Raw genomic sequence first — 12,927 nt, 5'->3', positions numbered from 1 at the left:
GCTTGATCTATCATCCCAGCGGTCAATGACAGGGCTTCTGCCTGCTTTGATACGGGCACTGCATCAGGCGTGGAGGTGATAGCTGACGCCTCCATTTTCACACCTGTCTTTGCAGGGAGATCTGCTTATGAGAAAATTGTGCGTGCTGTCCATTTTAGAGAGCAGGAGGGAGCCAAATGCAAGATGACTGACGCTGCACTGAAGCCCTGAACTATGCCAGAGAACAGCATTGTCTGAAGAGGTCACCAGATAAAACTCACACATTTTTTACGCCGCTAATTTCTTCCACGAAACACCAGCCAGGGTGTGTGCCATTCATCCACTACATTGCAGTCCCATCCAAGTCATGCAACGAGAGTCATCACCATTAAAGCTGTGAAGGTGCAGCGCATGAGCCACACCATGTAGTTAATTAACATCTGCGTAGCTGCAGCAATGCTTTGTCTACCTCAAAAATTTACGCTAGTTAAACTGTTTCAAATAGCAGCATGATTTTCTACTGAAATGAAAGGAAAAGGTCCTCTTATAGCGGACACAGCCAATCTGCCCTAAAAGCCATACCGTTAACCCGCTTCTTTTGTGGCTGATCTAGCTGCGTCCATACACGGGAAGGCAGGAGCAGAAACAGGGCAGCTTTAATGGTATTTAATAATATAATATAACCTTTCAAGACCACCCAAAATACCTTTTAGCAGTCCAAATAAGCTTCTCGGTTTATTTATTTCTCTCCTAATAACTCTGGCTATGACTGGACTAAATTAAGTAGCTAACCCAATTTAAAGCATAACCTGACAACTTAACCAAAGTGCTCTTGAAGAAGAATTTACAGCCTGGGGTGCAATCCAACTCAACAGGCTCCGAGCAGTGTAGCGGGTCGGCACACAACCAGAACTAGTCATCCATTTCAGCTCCCTTCTAGTTAAAGCAAGGGACACCCATGTTCTTTCAGCTTGGTGGGGGAGACCTTCATTCATGCTGAACTGACAGCATCATGGAAACAGGCGAGCCACCTCACCATACCACCCGAGCTTCGCGCTTGTGTGGCCCAAACCTTTTCAGCCAGAAAACACCAGCTCAAAATCAAAGTACGCCTGCAGAGCATCAAGCTTAAGTAACTTCTCAGAGACTTTGAGCACAGATCCGGAGACCTAGGGGGAATCTGCTTCTTGCTCCTCATGCAGGTCTCTCTGAAAAATGCAGGTTGTGAGAAAGCACAACCTTTTTCACTTCTCACTTTTTATCCATTCAGTCAAAAGACTAAATGCCACGTAGTCTTCTAGGCTTGATTTTTGGTGTTATTCTCTCCATACTGACTGCCTAAATCCACATACAGTGTGTGTGTTTCTACTCAATTTTAAGACATACCATTATGCAAATGTTAGTAGTAAGTATACACACATTTACACTGATCAGTATTATCCATGCATATACATTGACTTTTCCTGCCTTCCAAGTGATGTCATTAGTTAAACCTTAGGTGAAATCTTCAAGAAACCACTTTAAAATATGCTTTAACTATTCTCCCACCAAATTTGATCATAAAAGTGTCACAAAGCAGCCTCCAAAACCTAACTTGCTGTATAATAACAAGCAGCAATGTGAGTATAAGAACACATTTTCTACAATGACTTGAGTGCACTTAATGTTCTCCAACAGAATACTCAAGCTCAGTTTAATAGCACAGACAGATTTAACCACAAACATGAAGAGGTTTATATGAAATGTAGATCTTGAAATGTTTACTATACCAGAACTTGACTGGTTCTCAGATGGCAGATGATGTGAAATGATGTGGATCAGATATTAAAGGGGAAAAAATGAGCTGAATGTAAGAGACAGAAGAAAGAGATTGATTATTAAATGCTACAGCAAAGAAGGCATCCATCAGTGTTTTCCAGACCGAACACTTACAGAAAGGAAAGAAACAGACAATAGCTCTTCAAAAAAACAAACACTCACCCACCTCCCCTATCCTTATATACCACCACCCACAACAATTAAATACACAGCGGGAGACCAGATTCTCAGCAGGCACCTACTGAAACTGGTGGAGCTACACCAATCTGTTCCAGCTAAGGATCTGGCCCAGTGAGTTAATCACTCTTACTCAAAGGAAAATATAAATCCTAAAAATAAATCATTACTAATAATGTGTCATCCAGCTTCCCTATTATGTCTCTCTCCAAAAATGTCATCTTTTCCTGAACACAATGAAGCGCTTTCACAAGCTGCAGCACTCTTAATAGTGCACCTGGCAGAGAGACGAGCACACTGTATAATTATTGGAAACAAACGCTGTTCCCTCACCTTCGCTCTCTTTGGAAGCACATGCAACATGTTCTAAAAGTTCCCAAAGTTACGCGCTTAACTAATAAATGTTTTCTTTTCTTTTGCTGTTGTTGTTGTACAGAAGAGGACTCACTTTTCAGAACTGCACGTGACATGAGTTGGGTCTAGCTTGCAGTCAGCCAGTTAGCAGAAAACATACATTATGCAGCTGCCAGAACTGAAAGCTTGTATTTAATTTGTCAAAGCTTTCAACTTCTTTGCTGAGATGTAACTCTTTTTAACGGCCAAATGTCTCCGATACTTCATTTTGCAAAGAAATCCAGGTGGTTTTTCTTCCACCCCCCACAAATGCAGATAAAAGCTTTCCTCTCTCTTCCCTCCTGCCACCTACACGAGGTGAGTCTGACTCCGCAATGCAGACAGCAAACACAGGAACCTTCTCCTACTCCTGGTGCTGTCGTTTTCTCAGTGCCTTCCTCCCCTACGCCAGCCAGAGGGGAGGAAGCGGCAGGGGGAAGGAAGGAGGAACAGCACCTGGAAACAGGACAGCCTGGCACCTGGGAAAGGGTGAGATCACCCCGCCTGCCTGGCGGAGGAGGGAACGGGCCACGGGGGGGCTTGGCAGAGGTGGGGAAACCAGCGTGGCTGGGTGAGGACAGGGTGACTGCACTACCATGCTATGGGGCATTCAGTGAGGGGAAGGAGGCTGGGGGGGTGCAGACGGGGAGAAGGGGAAGGGTCCTGCACACAGCTTGGTCTCCAGTGGAGTGGGTACGTAAGAGGAGGCAGCACTGGGGTGTGAAGGCACCGCAGAGGCTCACGCACGGTGGACAGAGTGGAAAAGACAAAAACTAGCCTGCCTTCCTCTCCCTACGCACATGCCAAATTTAGCTCTAGCTGCATGAATATTTCTTGTGTGGTGCTAGCGTGAAAATTTCAGTATCGTTCATGTTCTCCATCTAACATACAACTGATCTCACAATACAGTGCACTGTGAGCACTGGCATACGAGAAAGTTACGATGAGGTTCACCTGAAAAGGATCATGGTTGTAGATACTTCACCCCACTTCAGGGCAGCCCTTACCTTGCAAATCATTTCCAGCACATCCCGTGTGGTGTCCCCAGGACGGATGACTGTCAGAGCAGGCTGGTTGTTCGGCAGGCAGAACCAAGATGGTGTAAAATACTCGTGAACCCAAATATCACAGTCAGGATTGTGCTGATGGACACTGCTCAGTGCCACTTCTTTTTCCCTCTAAACAGACAAAATCTGTTATGACGCTACCAGAAAAATACAATCTCCCTCTTCATCAGTAACAAGTGTAAGGAACATTACATGCTGTATCAAAAAGCCTGCTTACAGAGAAGACATTTTATTCACAAGCCTAGACTGAAGGCTTGTCTGGACAGGAAACTTTGCAGTTTTACCTGAGCAGTACAAAGTGTGCCTTCTTATGCCACCCACACAGCTACACTGGTGCAGTGTGCTTTTCCTGGGGTTTTACCCTATGGCTATTGGGAATGCTAGGAACGCAACAAAAAATAATAGTGATAAAAAGAGATTTAAAATTAAAAATTAAATGTACTGTGTTTCTGAGTAAACCAATCCAAGGCCAATAAAACTGTTGTAAATGCTACAGTTCCTATACCTAGAAATGGCAAAATAGCAAATCTTAGCATTTATTCTGAATTTACTGCCTTTTATACATCTGAGCTGCTTTCTAAGCTATAAATCCCCAGGAAGTGATAGAGTTGCAGAATCCCTATTCGCTGCAAGTGGGCTCACGCAGCTAAACCTGTATTCACTACATGAAGAATGTGCCTCTTAGCACTGTCTTAATGCTGTTTTATAGCTGACTTTCTCTGGGGAAAGAAAGTAGTTGTAATTGTGGCTGCAAACGGAGAAGCTCACAGAAGCGCATGAGAACAAAACAGAGAAAGTCCTGCGCCTCACAGTTGTGCCAATCCTGAATTATGAAAACCCCATATGGCTGCCACAAGGAACCATCTTCCAGAACCAGCCATGGTCCTCCTGTGGGCAAGTACTTCCCTGGCATGCAGTGCTAACACCCCTCTGGGTCTGCTACCTCCAGCTGCGTTTAGGGTGCCACGCTCAGCGAGCCCTTTTGACCATGAGCAACCAGCTCAAACCCTCCCGGAGCAGCTACAAGCCCTACAGCACTCAGAGGGTTCTCTCCTCTCCTGGGGACTCCGTGTCCCCTCTCTCATCTCAGAGTCAACGCTGCACTTAGGCTGGCTGTAAATGGGGGGAAGGAGGCAGCTGGAAAGCTGGTGTTTTACCTTGCCATCTGGGACCGTATCATCAAAGATTCCTTCGAGAGATTTCTTTACTGAATCAACTCCTTCACCAAACACCTGAGGAACAAAGAGCAACTCTCCTTTAAAACATGAATGCGCCTCTGTGCTGTCTGCAGCACACACTAAGGGGAGAACAGTGTATCTAACATCTGGCATGGAAATCAAACTGAAAAGTAAAACATTCATCTCAAAACACAGAAAAGGAGAGTAACAGCTTATTAAAAGAGAAGGAGGTGGGGGGTGATGGACAAGCTGGTGACAGGACGCCATTCTGAGAGATAGAGACTAGTTTTGCTTAGGGGTCTGTCATTGACCTACTTGGTGGAGCTGGACAAATTTGATATTCTTTTGTGCTCATTTTCCTCACCTGTAAAGTGGGGGAAATGAACACTTCTCCACCTCTGCTAAGGCTGAGAAATCAGAAGAAGGGATCCGCTTCTGGCTGATTTCATAATAAGCCAGCTTCAAAATGTACTTAGCAAACATTCAAGTACTACCAGGCACAGTAACCCTTCTCTAACGAAGTAAGAGCTGGTAACCCAGCATGAGCCAGAGAGCCAAAATCAACAGGACTCTGTGCAGGATGAATGACAGAATGGGAATATTTACAGGATCCACCCCAAATCAGCACAGGACTGCATCAGATGGGCAAACAGCAGCATTGTTACTGCAGCAGAAGCTTGTAATTAAAACTGGAAAGTTAAGTTTTATAGCTCCACATCAGCACAGCTTTATGATCAAGTTGCTGGGTTTGGTTGTTAACTACTCAGCACCTAAAACAAAGCAGGGACCATGCAGGATGGGAGAAGATCACTTCTTTAGGGATTTACAGTTTACTGCTTCAGCTTTGCAATACTTTGCATGCTAGTACACATGAGCAGGGGAAGTGCATTCAGGCACTATATTTAGACATTCTGCTACTTTCTCAAACTTTGCTTTTCCTTTGACTCTCTGCAGTATGACTCTTCTTTAACTGGAACAAAATCCCTTTTCACGCCTGTGCTTATTGAGGACTGAGGGGGGGGAAGAGTGGGGGAAGGGGGAGGAAGCATGAAGAATGCATTTATCTGCACTGAAAGGAAAAAAAGGGTCTGAAGACACAGCATGGGTAGGATTCTAGCACAGGACAAGGGAATGCCCTTGATTTGGGGAAATAAGTACAAAGCAACAGGGATCATGCAGCTCCAGTGCAAAGACTTGGGAATACGCTCACAGAGGCATCTGCTGCTTCCCAGCAAAACCCTGAGCTTTTGCTCAGTCACTAAATGTTAGGTGAACTTCTAATGTCTCACTAAAAACAAGATGAACAATTTTGCAGTATTCAGCCTCTGCTAAGCAAAACAAACGCCCACTGCTGCTTTAACAGAAAGAAGAAATCACAGGGCAAAGAACAACATGTGTCCCAAGCCTTTCTCCCCTCAAGAAGTGAAAGAAGAGAAAGAAAAGCAAAGCCTACATTTCCTGCAATTAGATGAGGTATGGCTCTTAAAAATTGAAAGCTATAATTAGGGATGTTTGGAAAGAATAACAGGGAAGCACCTTCCTACCACACTGAAACACGTTTTCCAGAGACAGATCTGGGCAATGACTGGGTGGAAATGCTTCAGCTTTTGCTTTTTTAAAAATCTGAAGCAAAATGGGGATTGTCCCTACTAAATGCAAAGCTTTTTCTTACTTTAGGAAGTTTTCCCCAAACTCAACTACATATGAAGTATTCTACAAACTCATAACTTTACTTTTAAGGAACAAACAAGTCTGCACTTTCTTTTCCTTCCAAAGCTGTTATCTGTTTTACACTGCTGCTTTGTTACTCCTGAGTTTAGGGGAAGTACCTCCAGCAAAACCAGAAGTAGCAGAAATACAACAGTGGAAATGTAACCAATTCAGCTAAAGCAGGTGCAAACTCCAAACCTTGTTTGATAGGAGCTGCTCTATACCTATTTGTAATTACAGTCACTGATTTTTGAAAAGGATGTGAAACGAGATGACTATATGCTGTGAAAAATTAGACAGGCATGGTTAAGGCTGAATGTGTAAGTGCTTGATGCAAGTGACTCGTTGCATGAACTGCATGCTGCACAGTAACAAATAAGCCTTGAAAATAACAGTATCACAAACTGCCACACACTTACCTGATTAATGCTTGGCCTCCCTTGCTTTTTCTTCGAGGTAGTATCCAGCCCCCAAAGAGAAGAAAACCTGCTTCTCCGTTTACTGGCAGATCTGGACATGGCCTGCGTCCTTCTCCTCACTCCGGACTCCCCTGTGCGAGCTGCCACCTGTCAGTGCCACATGGTTTTAAAATCAAAGGTTGCAGCATCCCACTGCACCATGGCTTACATAATCTAATAAACAGTGGAATCTGCTTTGAAAGAAAAAGGCAAATGCTATGGCAACGATGTGTGCTCACAACAGGGACAATGGTGATGCTTCAGGCTAGTTCCTCCTCACTGTGATCTAACTCACTTCTTCTGAAGTCAAACATCAAAAATTAAAATGGACACTACCACTCCCTCATTTTTTTTTGGCATTTAATCTGAGATATTTTAAAGCAGCCTCATCATCACAGAGCAAAGCTGCAGCACCAGTGAATGGTTTGGGTATTTTTCTTTTTTTTTTTTTTTCTAACAAGGTTTCAAAGCTGGACATGTGAAACTTGAGATACCCAAACTTATCTGTTGCTTCCAAAAAGCCCAGCCTCTCTCTGCTCCTTCCTGTGGAAGCATCCTGGAACTGACTCACAACTGCTACAACCTCAGATAAAGGCTTGCAAATAGGTCAAGGTATTTAAAACCTGCACTTCCTTAAAGATAGCAACATTTAAAGGAGTGAGCAAAACACAGGAAGCAAAAAAACTGAGCTGAAATGACCCTTTCAATTACAGCAGTGTTAACTGCTTGGGTACTTGAAAAATGACCTGTGGAAACCCCTTCCAAGCCAAAAGATATTTGCCTTTAGTGAGACCAAATATCTGGGGAGTGTTCCCCAGGTGAGGAAGCTCTGGTAGAAATTAGTGCGACATTAGTCAGAAGTGTTTAGGCCAGAGTTTAAGCAGATTTCCCATGTGGAGGTGGCCTCAGGAGAGTGAGCTCCTCTCCTGTGAAAAAGGGAGTGGTAGGAGATGGCAGGCATGAACAGGAGCGCAAGGTGAAGCTAGACAGACAGACAGACCCACCCTGCCGACTTGGCCGTATGCTTCCTGGAACACCTTTGTACTGGATTCCCACAGCCGAAACTAGCAAAAAGTGACTGTCGTTTGGCAACCCCAGTGGGAACACCCGAATCCCTGAGTGATGCCCCAAGCTACAGAGCTGAGAAACTGGTCGGTTGGGTGCAGCAGATACAAAACCCCATATGAAGACAGGTTGAACGGAAGGCTGGCTTGCGTACCCGGGGAACCGTTGCTGTATGAGTAACAGTGATTCCCCTTGGGAAAGGTGAAGAAATCAAGGAGAAGGAGAACTTAAACACTACGGCAAGCGTCTCCACTTCCAAAGCCTGGACTTGTGAGCCATTTCTTAGCTGTACCTGGGACATTTGTGCAGAGGCACCTGGGAGACTTAGCACATCCTCTGACTAATGTACCGAGGAACATCTTCAGGAGAGCTCGGGATGCCACGCTATCACCATGCAGCACCCAGCTCAAGTCTGAGACTCACTGCGCCATCTCTACGCTACTGAGGGCAAAGGAGGACACGAGAGTTTGCTTGAAGGAGAAGAAAGCATGTGTCTTTTCCAACACAACATATTCAAAACATTATTTTTGTTCACTTGGCTCTCAAGAGACACCAGCATGAAGAGGCAGACTGTTTTTCAGGCTAATGCTTAGTGCTTTGCTAGATGCAAAAAAATAAGCATAAATGCAAATTACAGCCAGCCACTTAAAAAAATATAAATCCACCAGCAATTATCAGGATGATGACGCTAATCTTTTCATATATAAAAGAATAAAAACGCCCCTGATGAATTACAGCCCTGTATTCAACTGAAGGGTACAGCTGACATCTACAAGACAACAGTGGAGCTCAGCTATTTCTATGAAGCTCCAGGAGTCCAAGACAAAACTACAGGAACTTGATTTAAATTCATTAAAACCCCGCCACTTTGCAATACATTTCCCTGTATTTTTAAGAGCTGGGTTGTTACATTATTTAAATTCAAACAACCATTTTAAGCATTATTTGCTACACCATAAGTAGCAGAGAAGAACATTTCCCCTCCCTTGTGGAGCATCAGGTGTTGATCACTGGAGACCGGTTATTAGACTAATTGGTCAGTAGTTTCATCCATATGGTAGAAGACAAGCCATGCCCGCGAAGGTCTAAGCCAACATGTGCTGAGGGCCTTGGAAAGGCTCTCATTGATTTCACAGGACTTTTGGATCAAGCCCATGTATGTGGACATTAGAGATGAGCCTGCTCTTGTAACAGGATGATCTGTTTATAGAAAGTATGTTTATAGTGCAGATCTGGTAATTCAAATTCACATGTTTAGGAGAAACAGAGTTCTTCCACTTCCATAAGGCCATGGCTTGCAAGCATCTGCTTTTTAATCTATACCCAGGACACACACCCCTTTCAGGAAGCAGAATATTCTGCACACTAAGGTAAGGGCTCACCTCCCAGGCACAGACTGTTGTTTGTTGATGTGATCTCTGCACTGGACATGTGAAGCGATTTACAGGTTGGCAAAGATGACCCCTGGCCTCTGTTCAAACTTACCAGTGCATGAAACGACGAGACTGAAAAGATTCCAAGACGGCCCATCGCAACTTTCGTCGGACGGCTGGCAAAAGCAAGCAGTCTTTTAGGGTTTGGGAGCTCCCCTCCTTGGAGACTAGCCAAGTAACAGCGGTACCGAAATAGGTCCATCTGGAACTGTTCAAGATTTTGTTCCCAAACGAAGATCTGTGTACAGTGAAGATTGAGGAGCAAGACACACGAGAAAAGAAGGAGAGAGGAGAAAGAACAGGGTGGTAAATACCTTGAAAAAATTTTATTGTTCCCAGTAAAACACTTTTTTCACCAATGCTGATTTCACTCAAGAAACCTTGATTCCCATTCTTTCCCACTCTCCCCTACCCTCACAATCCCCAAAAGGATACAAATAATAAAACGTTTTCATTAGATGGAAAACAACTTTTTTTATGTTCATAGCAGAAGTCTTCTGGGACAACTACTCCTTTGATACAATGCTAATTAATAGGATTAAAATTTCATTTTTAATTTTCTTTGTATTCCAGGATTCTCTTCTGAGCAGTCCCTTAAGAGGCTTCTTTCATGCATCAAGGGCATCTGAGGAACAAGAAGACCAAACCCCACCGAATTCCAGATACAGAGCGCCCCAAATCAGCAGCCACAGCAGCAGCGTTGCTGTAAGCATCAACAGAGCTTGCCATACTTGAAAAAGTGTAGCACGCTGGCAATAATTAATCTTATCAGAGGAAGAGTAGTACAATCAGCCTATGTAAGGACTTTTTTAAATAATTCAAATTGCTGATAGGAAACAGTTTCAAAGCATTTAGAAAAACTCAGTTACATAAAGAGAGAGACTGCTCTGCCCCCTTACTGTGATTGACAGCCTCTGAGTGGAGCCCTTTCAACAGAGGCGAACATCTCCCCCCTCTCACGGGCTTCCAGGGGGTACAAAATCTCTTCAGCTTAGCGCATTAGGGCCTGGGCTGCTCCCTACGGTTTGCATTACAGGCATGTTTGGCAGCCATGGTAAAAGAGCTACAAACTAATGAATTAGGAGCCATATGTTAGTTTCCTAAAATAAGGTGCCGCTGCGGCAGTAGGAGAGACATCTGCTCCAGGCTCTCTGCTTCAGAAACACAACTACGTTGTCCACTTCAAGTCAGAAGGAGAGGTCCTGAGGGGCAGCCAGGGTTGCAGCCATGAGGTCAAGGCAGGCCCTTGTAACAAGCAGAAACCAGGGGCGCCTTCATCGACCCATCTACCAGGAAAAGAACCAGTCTCTTCCATGCTCAAGACAACAAGCAACAGCAGCATTTGCTAGTCTGTGACCAGCTCTTCCCTAAGGCATCCTGCTGCCGTAGCCTGGTACCCTCTTCACTCCCCTAAAGCTCTCACTCCACCTCCAGGCAGCTAGCCAAATCCCTCATGCGGAGGCCAGGAGAAGACAGCCCATGCTGTACCTTAGTGCACGTTGTTTGGAGAAACGGTGCAACTAGGGCTGCCAGCACGGCTGTCCTGCCAACACATGTCCCGCCTGCTCTGGGATGCTCTGCCAGCATACACACGGCATAGCAGGAGCAGACAGATGTACTGCTAATCTGAAGAAGGCCTTAAAATATTTGCTAGGGGCTTATTTCACATAAGCAAGTGAGATTACTTGATCCAGTATGGTCTTCTTCTTCTTGGAGTCCGTTACTGAGGACAGCTGCATTTCACCCATCTTCTTCATCTTCTCATCCATATCAATCTTCTGCTCCAGCTTTTTTATCTCTGTTTTCAGGAGTTTGACGGTGTCCTCTTTGTGATGCTGCCTTGCCACTGCAGTTGCACAAGCTGAATGGATTGCCGTGATCCAGTTCTCCAGTTCAGTCTGGCTAGAGGTCTGAAGAGAGGGGAAAGAGGGGGAAAAGAAGTCAAGATGCTCTTTAAAACTGATTGGAGATTAACAAATGCAATCCCAAGGAGTTTCCTTTCCCTTTGATCTTAAGATCCAAAGCCTTAAATCCACTTACAAGAGAAGTAATAAGAACCCCATCATTCTTAAGCAGGCCATTTTTAACTCAGCGCTAGGCATTCAGCACTTAGAATTACACCTATATCTGTGCTTTGCAGCTGGGCAGTGTTTCCCAGCCAGGTCTCAGGAATTACCTTCCCTGTTCAATACAACGCTGCTATAATTTGTAGCTCAACATTTAATGATGTTTTCTAAACTCCCAGTTCCTTAAGGCAAAAAATGTAACAGCCTCTGTGGTCTTCACAGTATGGAGAGTTTTTTTGGCACGCAACAGTTAGCAATAAATAAATGGCATAAAACACAACCATAATATCCATGAGTAGCTTTATTCTGATGCACAGACAAACAAGCTTTCTGCTTCTGAAGGTCCCAAAGCACTCTGAAGGCAACACTTGTTAACATTAAAGGCAAGCTCATTGTAATTTTTACTGTTCTGGTATTGTCCCTTCCCAAGCGTGTGTGTGATACTCCAGGAAAAGGGAACATTTCCCGCTCCCTGCAAGTGTTCAAGGCCAGGTTGGATGAGGCTTTGAGCAACAAGTACCCTTGGCCATGGCAGGGGCGTTGGAACTAGATGAACTTTAAGGTCCCTTCCAACCCAAACCATTCCATGATTCTACAAGATATTAGGCTGGGGAATGGGTCACCAGTACATTCTTCTGGAAGAGCGCTATTCTGTTTAGAGGCTTCTGACACGGAAAAAGAGTATTTCAAAGCATCCCTTATCCAGACTTTCAAAATAAGAAGTAAATCTTCTTATTCTTCTTACTAAACTTCATTCCTTTTTACAGTAGGTTGTAAAACAAAATTTACAGCCAACTCAGGGTTGCAGCGGACTTTCTCTTGAGTGTCAGCCTTTAGCAGTAATCACAATGGTATTTGGTTTGTGGCTGAAAAAGTAGCAAGGTGCCAAACCACCTTGTTCTAATTAAACTTTCTGATGATACCTGATCTTTTAATAGACAGCACAGTTTGACTTCTCCAGTTGCTAGCAGAGATGAAAAAGCTCATCCTCACTGCTCTCCTGGCGGTCACAACTAACAGCAAAGGATGTGGCTTACTGAAGCCAATGAGAGATTCCCACAGAAGCCTAGCTCTGGCAACCAGGTATGCAAAGGCTGGAACTTCAGGCTGATGCGCCCAAAACTTCTGTGGTACTGAAGCTGGTGAAACACATGTCCCAAAATGACATCACTTTCCTTAGTTTAGGTTAGAAGTCCCAAGCAGAGGACAGGGTCTACACTGGGAGGACCGATCTCTTACTCGCAATTTTCTTGTCTCCAGTTGACACTGAAGAATGTATTACAGAAGAATGACACAGAATATATTACTTAAATTGGTCAGGGTCCCTGACCAAGTAATAAAATTAATAAGGGTTCATTCATAGATAGGGGCTTACAATGTCTTATCACCACTGCTGAAGACACGTTCAGCCCACCTTGCTGAGGAATGACTGCTGAAAATAGAAAAATTATTTGCAGAACGGGAAATACTTTGCCTACGGTCAGGTGATGAAACCCAGCCCCCAGCAGAGAAGAGAGCAGCACTGGACTTACAAAGAGATTGTCTGTTTTGTTAATTCCTAGCAAAATCGTAACAGCAATTCA

The 12,927-nt window shown here is 44.3% G+C and overlaps 1 protein-coding gene across 6 annotated transcripts in view; it reads right to left on the bottom strand.

Annotated features, from left to right (window-relative positions):
* Positions 1-12,927, bottom strand: part of TIAM1 (TIAM Rac1 associated GEF 1) — a 195,181-nt gene that overhangs the window by 49,970 nt on the left and 132,284 nt on the right. For all 6 annotated transcript variants that reach the window (XM_037377658.1, XM_037377655.1, XM_037377659.1 and 3 more), the window contains 5 exons: positions 10,964-11,188; positions 9,331-9,516; positions 6,742-6,888; positions 4,592-4,666; positions 3,375-3,545 (listed from right to left, as the gene is read on the bottom strand). In XM_037377658.1, coding sequence (XP_037233555.1) covers positions 3,375-3,545; positions 4,592-4,666; positions 6,742-6,888; positions 9,331-9,516; positions 10,964-11,188 — 804 coding nt within the window. The remainder of the gene's footprint in view (positions 1-3,374; positions 3,546-4,591; positions 4,667-6,741; positions 6,889-9,330; positions 9,517-10,963; positions 11,189-12,927) is intronic.

Source organism: Falco rusticolus, chromosome 2 (assembly GCF_015220075.1).
Source record: "Falco rusticolus isolate bFalRus1 chromosome 2, bFalRus1.pri, whole genome shotgun sequence".
Lineage (NCBI taxonomy): Eukaryota > Metazoa > Chordata > Aves > Falconiformes > Falconidae > Falco > Falco rusticolus.
This window is presented reverse-complemented; position numbering and strand designations above follow the sequence as displayed.